The sequence below is a fragment of the Gasterosteus aculeatus genome, chromosome 4 (genome assembly GCF_964276395.1).
Source record: "Gasterosteus aculeatus chromosome 4, fGasAcu3.hap1.1, whole genome shotgun sequence".
NCBI lineage: Eukaryota > Metazoa > Chordata > Actinopteri > Perciformes > Gasterosteidae > Gasterosteus > Gasterosteus aculeatus.
Window position 1 is genome coordinate 35,775,528 of NC_135691.1, and position 20,281 is coordinate 35,795,808.

Here is a 20,281-nt window from a genome sequence, read left to right on the forward strand (position 1 = left end):
GAGAAGAAGGAGGAGAAGAAGGAGAAGAAGAAGGAGGAGAAGGAGGAGAAGAAGAAGGAGAAGGAGGAGAAGGAGAAGAAGGAGGAGAAGAAGGAGGAGAAGGAGGAGAAGAAGGAGGAGAAGGAGGAGAAGGAGGAGAAGGAGGAGAAGAAGGGCGCTGTGATGTAAACAACCGCCCACGCCGTCGCTGCGGCCAATGGGAGCGTCCGAGCTCTCTGTGTGACTCGCTGCACGGTGACATCACTACTGCCTCACAACCAGAAAGAGCAGATTTATTTAGCAGGGAGTGGACCCCCCCCTCCCCCCCTCCCCCACCCCCTCCCCCCCGCTCTGTGGTTGTTGGCAGCTCGGCGTGTTTTGTCGGCTGTGACCACGCTGAGGCTTCACCAACCAGAGTCAATAAAACACTCAAACTGAAACCGAAGCTCAGGAGAACAAACACAGGAGACGGTTTCTTCTTCAGCGCTGCGTGATGTTCAGTCCGTTAAGGGCCTCTTAGCGGGGGACGTGTAGCAGGGGGGGGTCCTTCATCACAAAGGAGACACGACAACATTATGACAGTTATGATGGAGTAGAACCATCAGCCCACCTTCAGCAACGCCACAATGTCCTCATTGTGAGGTGAGCTCATGCCTGTTCAGCCCCTCGGCGGCGACTCATTGACTCCTCCCCCTCAGGTGATTTCACATCGATGGAGGGACACAAGTAGAGCCTCGCTTTCTACAGTTACACTCAACTGTAAAACCATCCATAAGAATACAAGTTCACTCTACATGTTGCATTATATTAAGTTACATTCTTCCACCGCTTTAATGCAAAAACAATTGAAAACACAGATAAGAAAAGAGTTGGACATGAAGCTCTGTGAGAACATCCGGAGAACCAAGCAAAAACCAGTGGAGCAGCACGTGAGTCTCATTTTACACAACAATGCTTTTCTCTTTAGTCGTCATCTCAGAGGGAAATGTGCATCATCTGCTTTATGTACCACATTCAGATTAATGACACAATGAATCAAATAATTAGAATTATTATTCAAGATGAAACTTGATTAGTAGAGATAATGAACATGAGTCTGTTTCACTCATCAGTCACTAAATGAACATCACGCTGTGTTGAAGACGACTTAAACTAGAGACTGAGACATAAACTCATGTTTACAACGTTTACTGAGGGAATAAATCCAGAGAGAAGTAGAGTCATTTCCTCATAGACGTCTATGGGAGCAGAGGAGTCGCCCCCTGCTGGTCACTACAGAGAAGTAGAGTCATTTCCTCATAGACGTCTATGGGAGCAGAGGAGTCGCCCCCTGCTGGTCACTACAGAGAAGTAGAGTCATTTCCTCATAGACGTCTATGGGAGCAGAGGAGTCGCCCCCTGCTGGTCACTACAGAGAAGTAGAGTCATTTCCTCATAGACGTCTATGGGAGCAGAGGAGTCGCCCCCTGCTGGTCACTGCAGAGAAGTAGAGTCATTTCCTCATAGACGTCTATGGGAGCAGAGGAGTCGCCCCCTGCTGGTCACTACAGAGAAGGAGAGTCATTTCCTCATAGACGTCTATGGGAGCAGAGGAGTCGCCCCCTGCTGGTCACTACAGAGAAGTAGAGTCATTTCCTCATAGACGTCTATGGGAGCAGAGGAGTCGCCCCCTGCTGGTCACTACAGAGAAGTAGAGTCATTTCCTCATAGACGTCTATGGGAGCAGAGGAGTCGCCCCCTGCTGGTCACTACAGAGAAGTAGAGTCATTTCCTCACAGACGTCTATGGGAGCAGAGGAGTCGCCCCCTGCTGGTCACTACAGAGAAGTAGAGTCATTTCCTCACAGACGTCTATGGGAGCAGAGGAGTCGCCCCCTGCTGGTCACTACAGAGAAGTAGAGTCATTTCCTCATAGACGTCTATGGGAGCAGAGGAGTCGCCCCCTGCTGGTCACTACAGAGAAGTAGAGTCATTTCCTCATAGACGTCTATGGGAGCAGAGGAGTCGCCCCCTGCTGGTCACTACAGAGAAGTAGAGTCATTTCCTCATAGACGTCTATGGGAGCAGAGGAGTCGCCCCCTGCTGGTCACTACAGAGAAGTAGAGTCATTTCCTCATAGATGTCTATGGGAGCAGAGGAGTCGCCCCCTGCTGGTCACTACAGAGAAGTAGAGTCATTTCCTCATAGACGTCTATGGGAGCAGAGGAGTCGCCCCCTGCTGGTCACTACAGAGAAGTAGAGTCATTTCCTCATAGACGTCTATGGGAGCAGAGGAGTCGCCCCTTGCTGGTCACTACAGAGAAGTAGAGTCATTTCCTCATAGACGTCTATGGGAGCAGAGGAGTCGCCCCTTGCTGGTCACTACAGAGAATGCAGCTTTAACTCGTGAAGCTCTGACTTCACTTTAGAGAAGAGGAGGTTGGTTTGAACCCACCAGTGACCCCCGAATGTGAAACGTTGACCTATAAACACAACACGCTCACACTGCTGCTGAACATGTGTAACTCAAACCAGGCTGTGGTTCCTCTGGAGAACGAACTTTAAACACAAACCACTTGTAAAGATGACGACTAATCGGTCCTGTCGTCACTCTGCACTCTTTAAATGTTTGGAAACACTGACAGTGAAACCTTCATCACTCCGATAATAGAACGTGTTTCTATCTCTGGACGTGTGTTGGACTGGCGGAGCTCCAGAGACCAGGACTCCTGCGTCACAGGAGACGAGACCACAGAGCTGGGATCAGTCTGACTGCGGTGCTCCTCAGTCTGCTGTGTTATTATAGTATTATCCAATCAGCTCCAGGGATTAACCCCCGTCGTGACATCACATGGCCGTGTGGGCCTCCACTGCTCATCAGGGATCCAGGTGAAGACCGGCAGGTACTCTGGTTGTTACTGCGTATGATGCGTGTTAAAACGCCGCCGCTGAGTCGATGAAGCAGCCGCTGCGTTCGGATCACGTCTCGTGGAAACTTGGAGGCGTCACACACACGCTGACATTCTTGCTGCTCTCTTATTAGCTGCATATTCTACAGAGCTATTTATAGCAGCCACAGCTTTTCTGATTTGCTTCGTGTGGCGGAAAGTCAACTTAGAAACTGACGGCGCTTGAAGTGAAGCCAGTAGACGTTTCCACGGCAACACATTCATCGACTGGCCCTCGGCCTTCTGCTGCCTAAGACTCAACCTGATTCCCAAGGGTGCGCCTCCTCGCCTCCTCGCCTCCTCGCCTCCTAGCTTGGGAGAACGCGACTGCGGCTGTCGATCCCGGCTGGAATCACCGCGTGGAGCCGTCACGCTGTAGCTGTGACAGGGAAGGAGGATGGCGATGGCGACTGGGGATCAGGAGAGAAGACGAGAAGTTATGTTCCACTCACACATCTCCTGTAAACACTGTCTGAATCCGGCTCAGTCTGCAGTTATGATCCAGTGGGTTGCTCATCTAATAATAATGATAATAGAACAATAAGACAACGAATGGGAAACATAACGATATAAACAAGAGAGATGACAGTGAGATCACGAGCACCGCCGGGTCAAAGCAGATGTTAATTATCAGGGGCAGAGTTCCGGAGGTCTTGTCCCAGGTCTTGCTCTCTACGTCACATCTCCTCCGTCTAAATACGGCCACTTCCTGTTCGTCGGTAGCAGTGAAAAAACAAGATGGCGACTGCGAAATGGCTCCGCACCATCGGCCCAGAAAGCAGCATCCTCTCCTCTGACTGATTGCACCTCCGTGGGGTCTCCGCATTGTTCCATGAACACGTCTGCTCTCAGACGAGCTCGTCTCTTTACATCTGGAGACGCTTTACGGCGTTTCGTGGCCCGCCGGTTGTTACTGGAGAAGAAAAGCTCGGGGAAGCAGAAGCAACCGCAGCGTTATCTCGTTAGCTTCTATCTTTAGCCGCTCTGATGTTAACGGCAGCAGACGCTGGAGGAACATTTAATCTGCTGAACTAATTTAATTTGGGTTCATTGATGACTAATAAAATAATATATGATGCTCATTATTGCGTCAGAGCACATTTCACTCCAGAGGATATTTACAAATTAAAGACCTTCATCGTGAACACGTTGTCATCCGGGTTTATTAACAAACTGTAAGAAGCAACATGCACTAATACAGGAAGCAAGAAGAAGCTTGTTGGTTGTGTTCTTAGATCTTTGATGGTGAATCCAGCTCCTCAGTCGAGTCTTTGTGGGGGTTTAAGTGGATTTTATTTGGAGTCAGGTCTTCACTGATAAACAGCACATTTTAATTTCTCTGTTAAGGATCTACAACTTTATCAAAATGTTTAGAGGAACATTTTCAACGTAACAAATACTTTTATTTCTTGATTGATTCCCTCAGTAAACACTGTGAACATGAGTTCAGTCTCTAGTTTCAGCATGATGTTCATTTAGTGCATTATGGTCCAATCACAGTCAAACGGACCATACAGGGGGGATTATTTTGGGCGGGGCAGTGCAGTGATTGACAGGTCTACCATTCTGTTTTCCGATCTCTTAGTCGTCTGTTTTTCATTTTGTTAAAGTCAACTGGGACATTTTAGGCCTGAAAATTCTGCACTCAAGTTGACTTCTGGTTGCAAAGAAACCGAGATGCGATCGCCGAAGGTCTTCATCTCCTCACCTGGTGCATCTCCTCACCTGGTGCATCTCCTCACCTGGTGCACCTCCTCACCTGGTGCACCTCCTCACCTGGTGCATCTCCTCACCTGGTGCACCTCCTCACCTGGTGCATCTCCTCACCTGGTGCATCTCCTCACCTGGTGCATCTCCTCACCTGGTGCACCTCCTCACCTGGTGCACCTCCTCACCTGCTGCTCAGGAGCCCTGGGTTCCTCTCCACTCATCGACGCTCGGTCGCTCTACGCCTTCTAACTGGAGTTGGTTTAGTATCTTCTGGCTCCTCTGCCTGCGACACGATGGACCAGCCGCCGCCGCTCACATCACCTTCCTGCACTGCCCGGTCACCTCCACCGGACACAAACATCAGTTCCAACCGATGGAGGTCATGGAGGTGACCACGGAGCTCCTTGGTGACATTCGATCGCAGGTTGGCGACTTGCAATAAGTGCATTTCAACCGTAAGGACACAAACTCAGAAGAGCGTTATTTTATTGAAAATAGCGTTGAGCAAAGCATGTGAAGATCACAGCGTCACAGCGTCAAACCCAACTGCTTGTTGTCGTATAAATTACACACAAAAAGCAGTTTTTTTAATGTATCATAGTGACGTTTTCACTCTTTAACAAAGTGAAACTGACCAATGAGGCTCTATCAGCAGATCTGGGACCAGATCTCGTGTCTCAGGTGCTTCCAGGGCTTCTTTTCAGGGACAGTTAAGTTCTGCTGAGAAGGAACGTCAGCCGGTCTGTGCTTCCACTCGGCCCTCGTGTGGAGGAGTCGTGTGACCCCAAACCCCCCCCCACCAACCACCAGCCTAAACATAGAGACCTCAGACCACATGGCGGGCTGCAGAGCCGGAGCGCTGCCTCCGCGTCGGAGAGATTAGCAGCGAGGCTACGCAGGCGTGACCAACAAAACCACTACTACCATGTTTTGGTGAGGTTTTTTCTTCTTCTCTGCTCCCGAGTCACCCGTCTGCCAGCAAGGGAGGGGCGGGGCCGGGGGCGGGGGGCGGGTTACTCAATACGGTAGAACCGGACCAGGACAAAAACACAAACCTTGTTTTCACAATGGGCTTTAAATGATCACATTAATGTAAAGTAAAGTCTGGGGAGGTTGAAGCCTCCGTGACGTATCGACACAACGGTTCCCACGGCGACGGGATAAACCACGGTGGCTGAGGAGCAGCAAACCCGCCGTCCACAGAAGCCGAGACCACGAGGAGCCGACCACGTGTCCTCTGAGGGCCGGCCAGGGAGGAGGAAGTGGGAGGAGCCAACGTGGTGAGTAAGTTCATCCGTCAAACTACATGCAGCTCCATGGACTCTGATGGTGACGGTGACGACCACGCTGTGATGTCATCAGGAGGGCAGAGCTTTGTTTATAAAGCCGCTCCAACCTTCACGACAGAGTGAAGAGATCTTCTCTCCAGAGGAGAGGTCGCCGTGGAAACCGGAGGAGGCGTCTGTTGTCTTCAGAGGATTCATTCAAGTCAGGAGAAGACCAGGAGCTCTGATACAGGTGGGTCATTCATTCATTCATTCATTCATTGGGTCATTCATTCATTCATTCATTGGGTCATTCATTCATTCCTTCATTCATTCATTGGGTCATTCATTCATTCCTTCATTCATTCATTGGGTCATTCATTCATTCATTGGGTCAGTCATTCATTCATTCATTGTGTGCATGAAACCAGACCGTATCATAGTTCAAATCTGGACCCGGTGGAAATAAAATGTAAATGTTTCTGTTCAAATTGTAATTTTATCCTAAATACATATTTTATCAAAGATCTTTAACCTCATCGAAATATATTTAAATATTTAAAATATTCAGACCTTTTCGTTTACATCTTATTTGTATTGAAAGTTTATATTTTAATGGAAATTTAAGTACTTTTTTAAAATGTATTCTAAATATGAAGAACTCGTATCTCCCGACATCGTTGTTGATGAACCAAGTCTTTGATTCCTGTGGGATCGACGGGAATATGAAGGCTGGTATACGGGGGGAGTGGGGGGAGGAGATGGACAGTAAACGTGGCCCCATTCAGCTGCAGTACGACAGCCAGACGTAGCTGCAGGAATCTATTGATCAGCGTGGATTGTCAGAGTTCGACAGGAAGTACAATTAACGGGTTATGCAATGTGAAATCAACTCATTGAAACAGAGATGACGGACTTGAATGGTGGGAGAGAACACTTGAAAGTGGTATTTCTTTTTTAGACGTGCTACGTGAGAGCAAAATAAAATAATCTGAATGTTGCAGACTTGAGTGCAACCACAGACATTAGGAAGTGAAGGAATTATAATGGAGACCAGAGCCGTGTGCAATAGTTCAAAACTACGAAAATGGCCGATTGTGAAAAGTGGGAAATTAGGGTTTAACTTTTAAGATTTTACATTTTAGATTTTCTTTTAATTAAATGTGATTAAACATTTCTCTGGTGATTAAACACCATCAGGATTAAAGATAATTTATTACAATACATTTCTACATTTGGAGGTTTAGCAGTCAAGTAAAACATGTAAATCTGCTCTGCTAGCTGCTGTTAGCATGAGAGCTACATTAGCGCAGCAGAAAGAGTAGTTGTTTCATATTGTTAGTATTTCTGAAGGAATCGTGGTCGTCTTTTAGCTTTGGGTTCTTTCCCAGTGATAAAAAATACTTGGAAAGAGTATTTGAAAGATGCTGCGATTCAAAACCAAATCTGACGGATGCCTCGATAGGTGTGCGTGTGTGTGCGCGTGCGTGTGTGTACGTGTGTGTACGTGCGTGTGTGCCTGTGCGTGTGTGTGCGTGTGTGTGCGTGCGTGCGTGTGTGTACGTGTGTGTGTGTGTGCGTGCGTGCGTGCGTGCGCGTGTGTGTGCGTGTGTGCGTGCGTGCGTGTGTGTGCGTGTGCGTGCGTGCGCGTGCGTACGTGTGTGTGTGCGTGCGTGCGTGTGTGTGCGTGTGCGTGCGTGTGCGTGCGTGTGTGTGTGCGTGTGTGTGCGTGTGCGTGCGTGTGTGTTAATCTTCACCCTAATGAGGAAGCCATGTTCTCCTCTTCTGTCTGGAATATGTTGTAAAATCAATAAAAAAGATTCATATAAAAACAGTGAAAACACGTCGTCTTAGAAGTCTCTGGCTTGTGGTCTGTGGACGAGACGGCCCCCCATGGGGTCCCAACCCTCAGGGTGAGCAACATCAGCCTCCCACTTTCCCATCATGCCTCAGTGCGTGATTCACTTTCTTCCCTTAAAGGACCCTGAAGCTGGAAACAATCAACTTGAACTCATCCAGGAGCTTCATTTGGTTCTAGAACCTGTGATTCTGTAAAAACAGAAGTTGTGAAGTCGTTTTCTGTCAATCTCTCCATCTTCATATATATATATATATATATATATACATTAATATGGTCCGTCTGTTTTTTAACAGAGTGATTGTTCAGATTGAGGGAGGACCAGGACCCCTGATGGAGGGGGTCTTTCTAACAGAACCAGCCTTTGTGAGGAGGATTGTTTTTAGGTGGGGGGGACATTTGTTTTGTGTTTGTCGGTTTCTGCCAACGAGCTGCAATTTACTGTGAATGTGAAACAGCTTTTGGCTCCAACGCCGCCTCGCTGCCAGGAAAACAGGCCTTTCTTCTCCCCGTTCTCTTCCTGCTCCCTCTCCTCCATCTCCTTCTCCTTCCTTCTGCTTCTTCTTCTACCTGATTGCGAGCGGCACTCGCCCATGGGACGCCTCTTCTCCTTTAGTTCTGGCGTCTAGGAGGAACTTTGTGTTCCTAAATCTGCCCTCGCCGGAGGAGCTCGTATGCTGGTGCTCATTTGCAGACACCCAGGGGGGGTTGGGGGGCTCCTGTGCTTCTCCATCGAAAGGTTCCGCTCACTGAGAAAGCTCCGTTGCATCACGTTGGCAGCCGGCGTGTTAAGCGAATAATGCGTCCATTGTGCTACTGGCGACCTCCAGAGCCGTGACCTTCAGATCAATAGACCTCCATGGCCCCGCCCCCCAAGGTCTGAGATCATTAAAACAGGGTGTGACTCTGCTGGTGGACATGAGTCGGTTTGCTGAAGTCCTGATAAAAGTCTGTATCCCCTCCACTCAGGTCAGCCTGTCAGAAACCGCCCACAACCCCCCCGCGGTGCCCTTTCATGAACATGGGAGGGACGTGTGGGGGGGTCGTTGTTGTTAAGCCGATTCAAGTTGTTCCAGCAATAATATCTACCAGCCCCCCCCGAGGTGTTGAGCCTTTTAAGCAGCAGGACATTTTATTCAGTTGATTTAAACACTATGAGAGCAGCAAGAGTCAAAGGACCAAAGGACTGTGTGTCTTTAAAGACAGAGCTGCATTCTGTGCAGTGACCAGCAGGGGGCGACTCCTCTGCTCCCATAGACGTCTATGAGGAAATGACTCTACTTCTCTGTAGTGACCAGCAGGGGGCGACTCCTCTGCTCCCATAGACGTCTATGAGGAAATGACTCTACTTCTCTGTAGTGACCAGCAGGGGGCGACTCCTCTGCTCCCATAGACGTCTATGAGGAAATGACTCTACTTCTCTGTAGTGACCAGCAGGGGGCGACTCCTCTGCTCCCATAGACGTCTATGAGGAAATGACTCTACTTCTCTGCAGTGACCAGCAGGGGGCGACTCCTCTGCTCCCATAGACGTCTATGAGGAAATGACTCTACTTCTCTGTAGTGACCAGCAGGGGGCGACTCCTCTGCTCCCATAGACGTCTATGAGGAAATGACTCTACTTCTCTGTAGTGACCAGCAGGGGGCGACTCCTCTGCTCCCATAGACGTCTATGAGGAAATGACTCTACTTCTCTGTAGTGACCAGCAGGGGGCGACTCCTCTGCTCCCATAGACGTCTATGAGGAAATGACTCTACTTCTCTGTAGTGACCAGCAGGGGGCGACTCCTCTGCTCCCATAGACGTCTATGAGGAAATGACTCTACTTCTCTGTAGTGACCAGCAGGGGGCGACTCCTCTGCTCCCATAGACGTCTATGAGGAAATGACTCTACTTCTCTGTAGTGACCAGCAGGGGGCGACTCCTCTGCTCCCATAGACGTCTATGAGGAAATGACTCTACTTCTCTGTAGTGACCAGCAGGGGGCGACTCCTCTGCTCCCATAGACGTCTATGAGGAAATGACTCTACTTCTCTGTAGTGACCAGCAGGGGGCGACTCCTCTGCTCCCATAGACGTCTATGAGGAAATGACTCTACTTCTCTGTAGTGACCAGCAGGGGGCGACTCCTCTGCTCCCATAGACGTCTATGAGGAAATGACTCTACTTCTCTGTAGTGACCAGCAGGGGGCGACTCCTCTGCTCCCATAGACGTCTATGAGGAAATGACTCTACTTCTCTGTAGTGACCAGCAGGGGGCGACTCCTCTGCTCCCATAGACGTCTATGAGGAAATGACTCTACTTCTCTGAAGTGACCATCAGGGGGCGACTCCTCTGCTCCCATAGACGTCTATGAGGAAATGACTCTACTTCTCTGTAGTGACCAGCAGGGGGCGACTCCTCTGCTCCCATAGACGTCTATGAGGAAATGACTCTACTTCTCTCTGGATTTATTCCCTCAGTAAACGTAAACACATTGTCCATTTAGAGTCAAACAGACCAAAAGCAGCTTTAGGGCGGGCCTTACTGTGATTGACAGGTCTCTACATCCTTCTTGAGGTCACTTCCTGTTTACTGGTTGCAGAAAGAACAAGAAGATGTCGGTGAACTCAATTAGCGACACATGGCTGGTTTGCTCTGTGTTTATGTTAGAAGCTGTTTCATGGCTCTCATTGGACGGAGCGATGACAGACGGACGTGAGTGACATCAATGTGGGTGTTTCTCAGTTTCTCATCAACATTTCTCGCCCAAACGCGGTCCGAGACGCTCCGAGCCGCCGGGTTCTTGTTGTTCAGAGACGCGCTTCTGATCGTTTCAGAGGCAACAGCTGGAGCGTATTTGTCGATGTCTCATCACGCTGTTTGTGGTGCGAGGAGGCCGACCCAGAAGCCCCGGCCCTCTGCTCGGGGTCTTTGACCTTTGGTCCTCACGCTGGCTTCCTGCGATGCCGTCGTCCTACCAGCAGGTCCCCGGGGACGCATCATAGCTGGGCGTGGGTGGCGAGGGGACACAGGCGGGGACGTGGGGACAACGAGGAGACGTCATTGGGACGTTACAATGTTAAAACATGAACCATCCTTGTAGTTTTTCTTTAAAGTGTCCATGCTGCTGAGCTTCAGGGCCTCCTACGTCTCCCGCCTGTGACCTGTGACCTGTGACCTCAGGACATGAGTCACATGGTCCTTTGCTCTCGTCTTCGCCGTCCCTGAAGCTCGATTCAACCATCGAACCCTCGGCCCGCTCCCTGTGCTGCTCCAGTTCCACCTTTCTGCCGTTTCTTCTTCCCTCCTCCTCCTCTTCTCTCCCTGAGTGGGTGGGCAGGGAGGCGTGATGGAGGCCCCTCCTCCCCGGGATGACTCCTCCCCCTCCCCTTCGCCTCTGACCTCCTCAGGCAGCGAGCGTTCCCATCAGATCGACCTGCAGCAGAGCAGCAGAGCGGCTGCCTCACCTTTAACCCGAGGACTTCTTCTTCTGCTCTCCCCGAGGACCGTAGGGAACGGCCTGCAGCTGCTGGATGACGTTTATTTAACCCTGCGAGGTGTGATCACCTGGATCCCGTCTTTACTCTGAGACGGTTTGAGGGAAACAAAGTGAAACAGGACTTTTTTCAGACTGGGTGAGACGCGGCGGTGGGAAAGTAAGTTCCTCTCCTGCTCCACCCTCCTGTGGAGCTCCAGCGTGGTTGTGCTCACAGAGGAGCTCCATGCTGATGTTGTGCCCCCCCCTCCTGTCTCTCTGCAGGACCATGTTCTCCTCCAGGAGGCTCCTCCAGCGCTGGTGCTTCTCCGTCTTCCTGCTCTGCTCCCCGGTTCCTCACTTCGGACGACCCATCGACGCCCTGAGCCGAACGTGAGCCCCCCTCCTCCAGATGATTCTCCATGAGCGCTCTGTTCTTCTGCACGTGTTTCCAGCACACACACACACACAGACAGACACACACACACACACACACACACACAGACACACACACACAGACAGACACACACACACAGAGTGGGCGAGCTGAGGCTGGAAAAAAAGTGTTGACTCGTGGAAGTGTTTGAACGCCTCTCTGTCAGAGGAGATGAAGTCCCTCTGAGACCAGGGCTGGGTTCTGGTTCTGGTCCTGGTTCTGGTCTTGGTTCCTGACGCCTCTCCTCCTTGGCCTGCTGCTGTCAGGTCCTTGTTGGTTAGAATCAGGTTGGGAATGTTACATGTGGATTCATCAGAAGATTGAAATGTTTCAGGTTTCCTCTCAGAGAAGCTTCTTGCCTCCAGATGTTTCTAACTCGGGAACTTTAACAAAACGCAACAGAAGTGTCAATAAACAGAAAGACATTTCTCTAGTATCTTTTTCTCTCCAGATGTTTGTGATGTTGATCATCAGAAGCACACATCACGTGTCGTATCGTGTCGTATCGTGTCGTGTCGTAACGTATCGTGTCGTATCGTGTCGTATCGTATCGTGTCGTAACGTATCGTATCGTATCGTATCGTATCGTGTCGTATCGTATCGTGTCGTATCGTATCGTGTCGTATCGTATCGTGTCGTAACGTATCGTATCGTATCGTATCGTGTCGTATCGTATCGTATCGTGTCGTATCGTATCGTGTCGTATCGTATCGTGTCGTATCGTATCGTATCGTATCGTGCAGACACAGAGAGACATCTAACGTCCTTCTTGGAGGTAGAATCAGAAACAGATTGACTTCAAAGGCCTCACAGGAAATATCTGTATGCACATAAACACCAGCTGCCTTCTGGCTGTTATCACGACTCAGCAGAAACTCACACCTTCACCCCGGTGAGGAGCAATGCATCCTGGGAAACTCCATCAGAGCCCTGTTGTTGTAGGATAAAGGAAACACAAAGATGCCATTTAAAGACAGCTGAACATTTTCTGAGCAAAACAGATTCTGATCCTGATTTCCGGTGTTTCCATGAGCACAACGTTCCAATATCTTCATTCCGTTGGTGCATGTTGCGCGCTTCTTGAACGAGCATGGAGGTGCATGAGGTCTGCTGGTCTTCTTCAACGAGTAGGAACCGGCGCTCTGCTGGTCTTCTCTTCGCTCGGCGGATCAGAACAAACAATGTTTTGTTGAAGGCGAATTCCGAATGTTGGACACATGGGTGACGTTTGGTGAGGGGGCGCCCCCGTGTGGACGGGTCATCGAGTGGTTAAACCAGCAGATCATTTGTAAAGCATGTGAGCGATGCATGATAAATAATATCAAGCTGTTATCTGTGTGTAATAATATACACATACATACATTTGAACCTGTGGGCGTCTAACAGGTACATGATGATAAATAATAAGGTGTATTGTGGCCCTGCAGGCGCCGCTCCGTCACTCACGCCCAGCTGATGCACGATAAAGGCCGGACGCTGCAGGACTTCAAGCGCCGCATGTGGCTGCAGGAGCTCCTGGACGAGGTCCACACGGCCGCGGTCAGGGACCTCCCGGGCCGGGCCGGGGGGGCGGTGGGGGGAGGAGGCGGCAGTAGCGTCGGGCTGCCGGGTGGGACGGCCGTCAACCCCAGCACCACCGGCAGCACCCTGCACTCTAAACCCCCCGGCGCCACCAAGCACCTCCCCGCGGGCTTTGGACTGGAGGAGGAGGTCGGGGGTGGGGGCACCAACCTCCCGCAGGAGACCAACAAGTCCCAGGCCTACAAGGACGGAGCCCCGAGAGCCCCCGGCAAGAAGAAGAAGAAAGGGAGGTCCGGCAGGAGGAGGGAGGGGGACAAGAGGAAGAGGAGGGCGCGCTCGCTGGGCCAGAGGGAGGAGGATGAGGAGGATGGAGGGAGCGGAGGCCTCCACCCGGAGAGGAGGGCTCCGCTCTAAGACGCTGTCAGTCTCTGACGCAGGTGAGTCGCCCTTCCTTTGTAGCAGGTATTGATGATTTATATCAAGATAAACGCATTAATCTATGCGATTAATGTGGGAGATTCTTGGAACTTCAAACACGTCAAATGATGGACAGCAGGAAGACTCGTAGTTCAACATGTTCCACCTCCACCACCCTACTCCTTACTTGTAACATTTAGAAGAAAAACAAACATTCAACAACAACAACAACGTTCATTAATCGCCATTAATGGATTTCAAAATGTGCGATTAATTTGTTCTTTTTTTGAATTGATGATTATTGAGCCGTCTGTCTCTGTGTTACAGGACTCTGTGGAGGCTCGGAGGCGACTCCTGAACTCACACGTCGTGATTGTTTGGAAAGAAATTGGAAAATATTTATTGCCTGGAAATATTCTAAATATAGCAGAATAGATACGATAAAAACAAAAAACTCCTCTGACGCTCTGTGAGGCGACAGATTTGAATCGTTTGTGGGTCCTCGCGTTTTTATTTCCATTTGTTTTGCAATAATTTATTTTGTCTGAATAGTGTATTTATTTTGTAAATGTACCGAGGTGCTGCTGACCTTCTATATTTTTGTACCATAATGCACTTTAGATATATAAATATATATAAATATATACCATCGATTTAGTTTGTTGACTTGTTTTTTGTGGTGGTTTGGAATGAAGAAGGAAAAGAAGATGTGGTCTCCTTTGGTTTGTTCGGGACGTCTCGTCTCCCGGTTCCTCTGCTGCTGCTCCACTCCGGTTGAAGCTTTTGGTCCTGTCCCCCTGTGCTGTGTTCAGGGTCCTGTCCCCCCGTGCTGCCTTCAGGGTCCGCTCCTCGTCTGAGCAGAAACAGGCTTGCTGGTGTTTGTGGGCCTTGTGCACTGAGATGAACTCGCTGCTCTGAACGGATTAAACGTTGGACAGAATCCTGCTGCTCGTGTCCCTTTGTCTTCATTTCACAAACACGTACCAATATTCATAGATTGATTGATACTTTATTGATCCCTCAAGAGGGACATTTTGGTATCACAGCAGCATGTACAGGGAAGACAATAGAATAAAAAGATACACATTATTTACAATATAATAAGATAGAAATATTAAATTATTAAATGAAATGAAATGAACTAAACTGAAACAAAAGAATAACCTTCCAAAAGAGACAATAATAATAATTTGTAGAAGAGGAAGAGGAAGAGGGTTATTATTGTCATTATTTAGCCTGGGATGGTTTATTGTAGAGTGTTATTGCACTGGGAAGGAATGATCTCCTGTATTGGCCCTTGTGACAGCGGAGCTGAAGGAGTCTGTTGGAGGACGTGCTCCGCTGTCCCTGGTGGAGGGGGGGTCAGGATGATCCAATATGGATAACAGTTTCTTCAGTGACCTCCCCTCCAACACCTTCTCCAAGCCGTCCTGTTTGCAGCCAATGATGGAGCCGGCCTTCTTAACACGTTTGTTAAGTCTGTTGGTGTCACCGGCTCCAACGCTGCTCCCCCAGCAGACCACGGCAAGTACAAAGCACCGACTGATAGAACATCTCCAACATCTGGCTGCACACATGGAAGGATCGAAGCTTCCTCAGTCGACTCGTCCGCTTCCTGTAGACGCCGTTGATGTTGGTCTTCCAGTTCAGGCTGTTGTCGATGGAGACATCCAGGTACTTGTGGTCCTCGACCATGGCCACCTCCTCTCCCAGAACCCTCAGCGGTAGCCGAGCCGCCGTCTTCCTCCCGAAGTCGACCACCATCTCTGTGGTCTGGTCTGATTCCTGCCCCCCAACACCGCAAAGTCCTCCACTACTACTAATACTTTATATACTTAAGTCGTATTTATACTTCTTTATATACTTTTATGTACTTATAAGACTTATTAATATACTTATAGAACATATTTACATTCCTGTATGTATTCATAGGATGTATACTCAGAACTTCTTTATATATTTATAGGACTTATTCATATACTTAAAGGACTTATTTATGGACAAATGGACCAGTAATTTATATACTTAACATATACGTTTTCATACTTATTTGTATATAAATACTTATTTATTTCAATTAAAATATGGTAATAAGAGTAAAACGGCCAAAAATACATCGTATGTGTAAAATAAAACTAGAAAATGCATTTCCTGCAGAAAATGCGTTCCAGAATGCTGAAAGCTAAAATGAATTGGAAAAAAATGTTGGAAAAACAGACATGATGCTATTAGTCATAGTAGTATGTGTAGTACAATTGGTGGTGGTTGTAGTATTAATAGCAGCATAAATACTACTACTTTTTGTTATAGTAGTGTGATATTCTACGCACAAGAGCCAGAATAAACTGGAGCCAGAGACTACCGACTACCAAACGCACAACTCTGCAGACGATGTTCAAAATCAAAGTTTATTAACAAAAAGGCAGCAACTGAAAATCCCTCTTGGCAGAGGAAAAAGGCCCTATGATAAAACTAGGAACAAAAGGATCAAGAAAATAAACACTAGGCTACACTAAAGTTCAAATGGTGTCTGTAGCTAAAAGATTGGCGAGGCAGAAAAATGTGAAAGTTGATGAAGTTCAAGAGGATTTGAAAATCAACTCCATTGGAAAACCATGTTAAAAATGGTTGAGGCAACAAATAGCGACGTGTAGGTTTACAAAGGGCTTTGAGCCAGCGGGCTGCAGGTAGTGCGCGGACTCACCCGAGGGGGCAGACAGGAGCTTCCGGTCCAGAGGTCTGACCGTCATTGAAGCAGCAGAAGAAGAAGCTGGACTCTTCCACGTGAGAGGAGACATGCCGCCGCCCGGAGGGAAAATAAACAGACCGAAGACTGTAAGAAACTTCTATTGAATCTCTTAATAGCATCTACGAGAGCGTTCAGAATATATGTCACGTTTTATACGAGACGGAGTTTGAGAGGAAGACGAATGAGACTCAACCCGCTACGCGCTAATGCATAGCAGCTAATACAGAGCTAGCAGCTAAGCGCTAATGCATAGCAGCTAATACAGAGCTAGCAGCTAAGCGCTAATGCATAGCAGCTAATACAGAGCTAGCAGCTAGCATACACATACAACACTGCTGCTCCTAGCTTTCCCAGCGACCTACTCTACTTTTTACTACATTTATTTATTTAGTTAACGTACTTGTAGAAAAACAAGTGATGACTCAATACTATACTAAGACACTAACGGTTACTTATGTAATATGAGTAATATATATTTTATTTACGATATAGCTATATTGATTATTATATATATTTATTGATCGTCCTTTAAATACTAAATCTTTATATTAATAATATATATTTAAAAAACACTATGCATTTGCATTCATCTTTGGGACATTTCACTGAATAAACTTTTGGCTCTTTGCCGGATGTCCCAGTTTATTCATATAATCTGATGGACGTGGTTTGACGTAAGTCACATGGTCTCTGTTTTCCTCTTCGTCCTCCAGGAACTCGCCAAGAACCTCTTCAAACGGCGGCGCGTGCTTGGCCGGGAGAAGAGGAAGAGGCACCTGATCGTGGGCGCCGTGGTGGACCGGGGTCTCATCACCGTGCACCACCTGAAGAAGAGGACGTGGGTCCCTCGTCCTCGTCTGATCTTCGTCTGGTCGGGTCCTCGTCTCCTCTGACCACGTGTCTGTTGTGTGTTGCAGGGCGAGCCAGCGTGCGAACATCACGCTGTCCGGGAAGAAGAAGCGAAAGCTGATCAAGCAGCTGCAGCACATGCAGCGGGATAAGGCGTCTGCAGGAGGTCAGAGGTCGCATGTCTCTGAGGCCCCATGTGTTCTAGATATAAATAAATATCCAGCCAGACTCTCCTCTGCTCTGCACACTTCCTGAAGTTTAGTCACATCTTTGATTTGTGGTCACATGACTGCTGGCTTCAGAGGAATCAATGTTTTTCTGTGTTGTGTATGCGTGATGTGTTCAGGGACTGTAGGAAAACATGAAACTCTCCTGAGAATTCAGATTTTGGAGGCTATTGCTAGTTTGAAGGAAGTTAACAGCTGATTGTTACATAAATACATGTGTCATGATGAGAAGCTCATTATTGATCTTTATTCAGTTATTAAACAGGGAGTTGTGTAAATGTCCCGTTGTTGTTCTTCCTCAGCCGAAGAAGCACCAACAAAGAAGCAGGCTGCGTCATCTGATCTGACGGAGAAGAAGAAGAAGAAGAGGAAGGGAGCAGCTGGATCTGTGGCCGATGTGGAGATGGCCGACACAGAATAAACACAGAGAACCCGATGGAGAGAGAAGGTCCTCGGGCTGAAGACCAAAGACAATTGTACAGAAGTTTGTTTGTCAAGGCTGAACCCGTTTCTGATAAATATTGTGACTTTTGATCTTTTGGGGTCAAACTGAGAAAGTGAATCTGTTTGTGTTGACGTTAACAGGAAGCAGCAGTAGGTTTAACAAACTGAGTCAAACCGTAAACTCAAGTTTCTGGTTTCAGAGCAGCTGTTTAGAGTTGGTTCCATCAACTCCAGCAGGTTGACTCAGAGGTGAGCGCGTGCACCAGAGCATGGATGGATCGGGCCGACTTTTTCTGTCTGAGCCCGACAGAGTCAATGCCTCAACTGTTCATGATAATGACACATTCACGAAGGTTTTTATAAATGGCGTGCCTTTATTAAACAGATAAATATACTCGCTCAAACAAACCAGCGCTGTTAAACGTATCCACCCTCTAGCGAGCAGCATCACAGTATGAAGGCAGCATGAATGGAGCCACGATACTACGAGTCACCATGACAACCACCACCAACAGTATATTCACCCCTATTGAGCTGCAAATATTAATGCAAGCGTACGAGTATGAACCCGTAATTAGAAAGAAAAGACGAACGGCGTGGGAGAAAATCGCTGCTCAGCTGCACGCGTAACTTCCAATATAGTGTCATTTAATGTTTAATGTACACACTGATCATAATACACACGCTTTACTAATTCCTAGTGTTTTACACTGTTAGAATGCAGTACACACAGGCTGGAAATACACACCCATCTTCATATTTAATCACAAGAACAATATCGCTGGTGTAAACTGGTTCGATGGTGTTGGACCTGTAATGTGTCCTTCAGGTGCGTCCTGCTGAACTCCTCTTTAACGTCTCACTGGTTTGTGTCCAACAAAAAGGTTTAAAAGACGTTTCTCACGGCTCTGCATGCAGCAGCTTTACTGATATTATAATGTAAAGGAAAACACGTGATACTACACAGAATGTGAGAGCACGTCCACCATGGGGGACGTTACGTCTATGAGGACGGGTGAAGTCATGGACATATTTGATGTGAAGTGTGAAGAAAAAAGATACCATTCAAATTCATTTCATTTTATTTTGTAGCCCAAAATCGCAAATTACAAATTAGCCTCAGAGGGCTTTACAGTCTGTACACATACGACATCCTCTGTCCCGAAACCTTCACATCGGCACAGAAACACTCCCCAACAATGAAAGAACCCTTCCAAGAGGGAAAAAAGGGAAGAAACCTCAGTGAGAACGTCAGAGGAGGATCCGTCTCCTGATGGACGACTACAATGATGCCATGAGGACAGAATGAACAACGTATAATACATGAGACTATATGACAGAAATGATTCAAGTAACTGTGAGTAGTAAACCAGACGCACAGCAGGACCACTGCAAGGACCACCACCATCACATAGAACCACCATCACATAGAACCACCATCACATAGAACCACCATCACATAGAACCACCATCAGATAGAACCACCATCACATAGGACCACCATCACATAGAACCACCATCACATAGAACCACCATCAGATAGAACCACCATCACATAGAACCACCATCACATAGAACCACCATCACATAGGACCACCATCACATAGAACCACCGTCACATAGAACCACCGTCACATAGAACCACCATCACATAGAACCACCATCACATAGAACCACCATCACATAGAACCACCATCACATAGGACCACCATCACATAGAACCACCGTCACATAGAACCACCGTCACATAGAACCACCATCACATAGAACCACCATCACATAGAACCACCATCACATAGAACCACCATCACATAGGACCACCATCACATAGAACCACCGTCACATAGAACCACCATCACATAGAACCACCATCACATAGGACCACCATCACATAGAACCACCATCACATAGAACCACCATCACATAGAACCACCATCACATAGAACCACCATCACATAGAACCACCATCAGATAGAACCACCATCACATAGAACCACCATCACATAGAACCACCATCACATAGAACCACCATCACATAGAACCACCATCAGATAGAACCTACATCACATAGAACCACCATCACATAGAACCTACATCAGATAGAACCACCATCACATAGAACCTACATCACATAGAACTACATTGAATCTGTATATTTGACTTATTTTGTTCATTAAAGTTGTTTCTGACAACTTTTAACATTCTCTTCTGTTTCATTCTGCTTGTGTATATTTACACATATACAATGTATGAATATTCATTTGTACATTGATTTAAATGAGACATTTCATTTGCTGCTTCTTATAAATACCCATCATTTTAATACGTTTTATTTTTTAAATGAATAGTGTCTTATTTTATTTGTATTTTTTAAGTCGGTTTTCCTTCCTTGGCTGCAACATGAAATCAGAACTTTTATTTAGAATAATTTTATTTAATTAAAT

At 47.6% G+C, this 20,281-nt stretch overlaps 2 protein-coding genes across 3 annotated transcripts; both read left to right on the plus strand.

The window, feature by feature from the left end:
* The first annotated feature begins 5,692 nt into the window (after positions 1-5,692).
* Positions 5,693-14,511, plus strand: pthlha (parathyroid hormone-like hormone a). Of its 2 annotated transcripts, XM_040175427.2 has the most exons (5): positions 5,693-5,895; positions 5,978-6,133; positions 11,480-11,587; positions 13,058-13,588; positions 13,896-14,511. In XM_040175427.2, exons 3-4 carry the CDS (start codon positions 11,484-11,486, stop codon positions 13,563-13,565), a joined length of 612 nt encoding a protein of 203 aa, XP_040031361.2. In that variant the 5' UTR covers positions 5,693-5,895; positions 5,978-6,133; positions 11,480-11,483; the 3' UTR covers positions 13,566-13,588; positions 13,896-14,511. The 2 variants fall into 2 exon arrangements, with proteins under 2 accessions (XP_040031361.2, XP_040031360.2); XM_040175426.2 differs by lacking the exons at positions 5,693-5,895; positions 5,978-6,133 and adding an exon at positions 10,762-11,375.
* Positions 14,512-16,213: 1,702 nt separating this feature from the next.
* Positions 16,214-17,950, plus strand: c4h11orf98 (chromosome 4 C11orf98 homolog). The gene is made up of 4 exons (XM_040175204.2): positions 16,214-16,403; positions 17,031-17,155; positions 17,235-17,332; positions 17,696-17,950. The coding sequence occupies exons 1-4, from the start codon at positions 16,365-16,367 to the stop codon at positions 17,812-17,814; spliced, it is 381 nt and encodes a 126-aa protein (XP_040031138.2). The 5' UTR covers positions 16,214-16,364; the 3' UTR covers positions 17,815-17,950.
* The last annotated feature ends 2,331 nt before the right edge of the window (positions 17,951-20,281 follow it).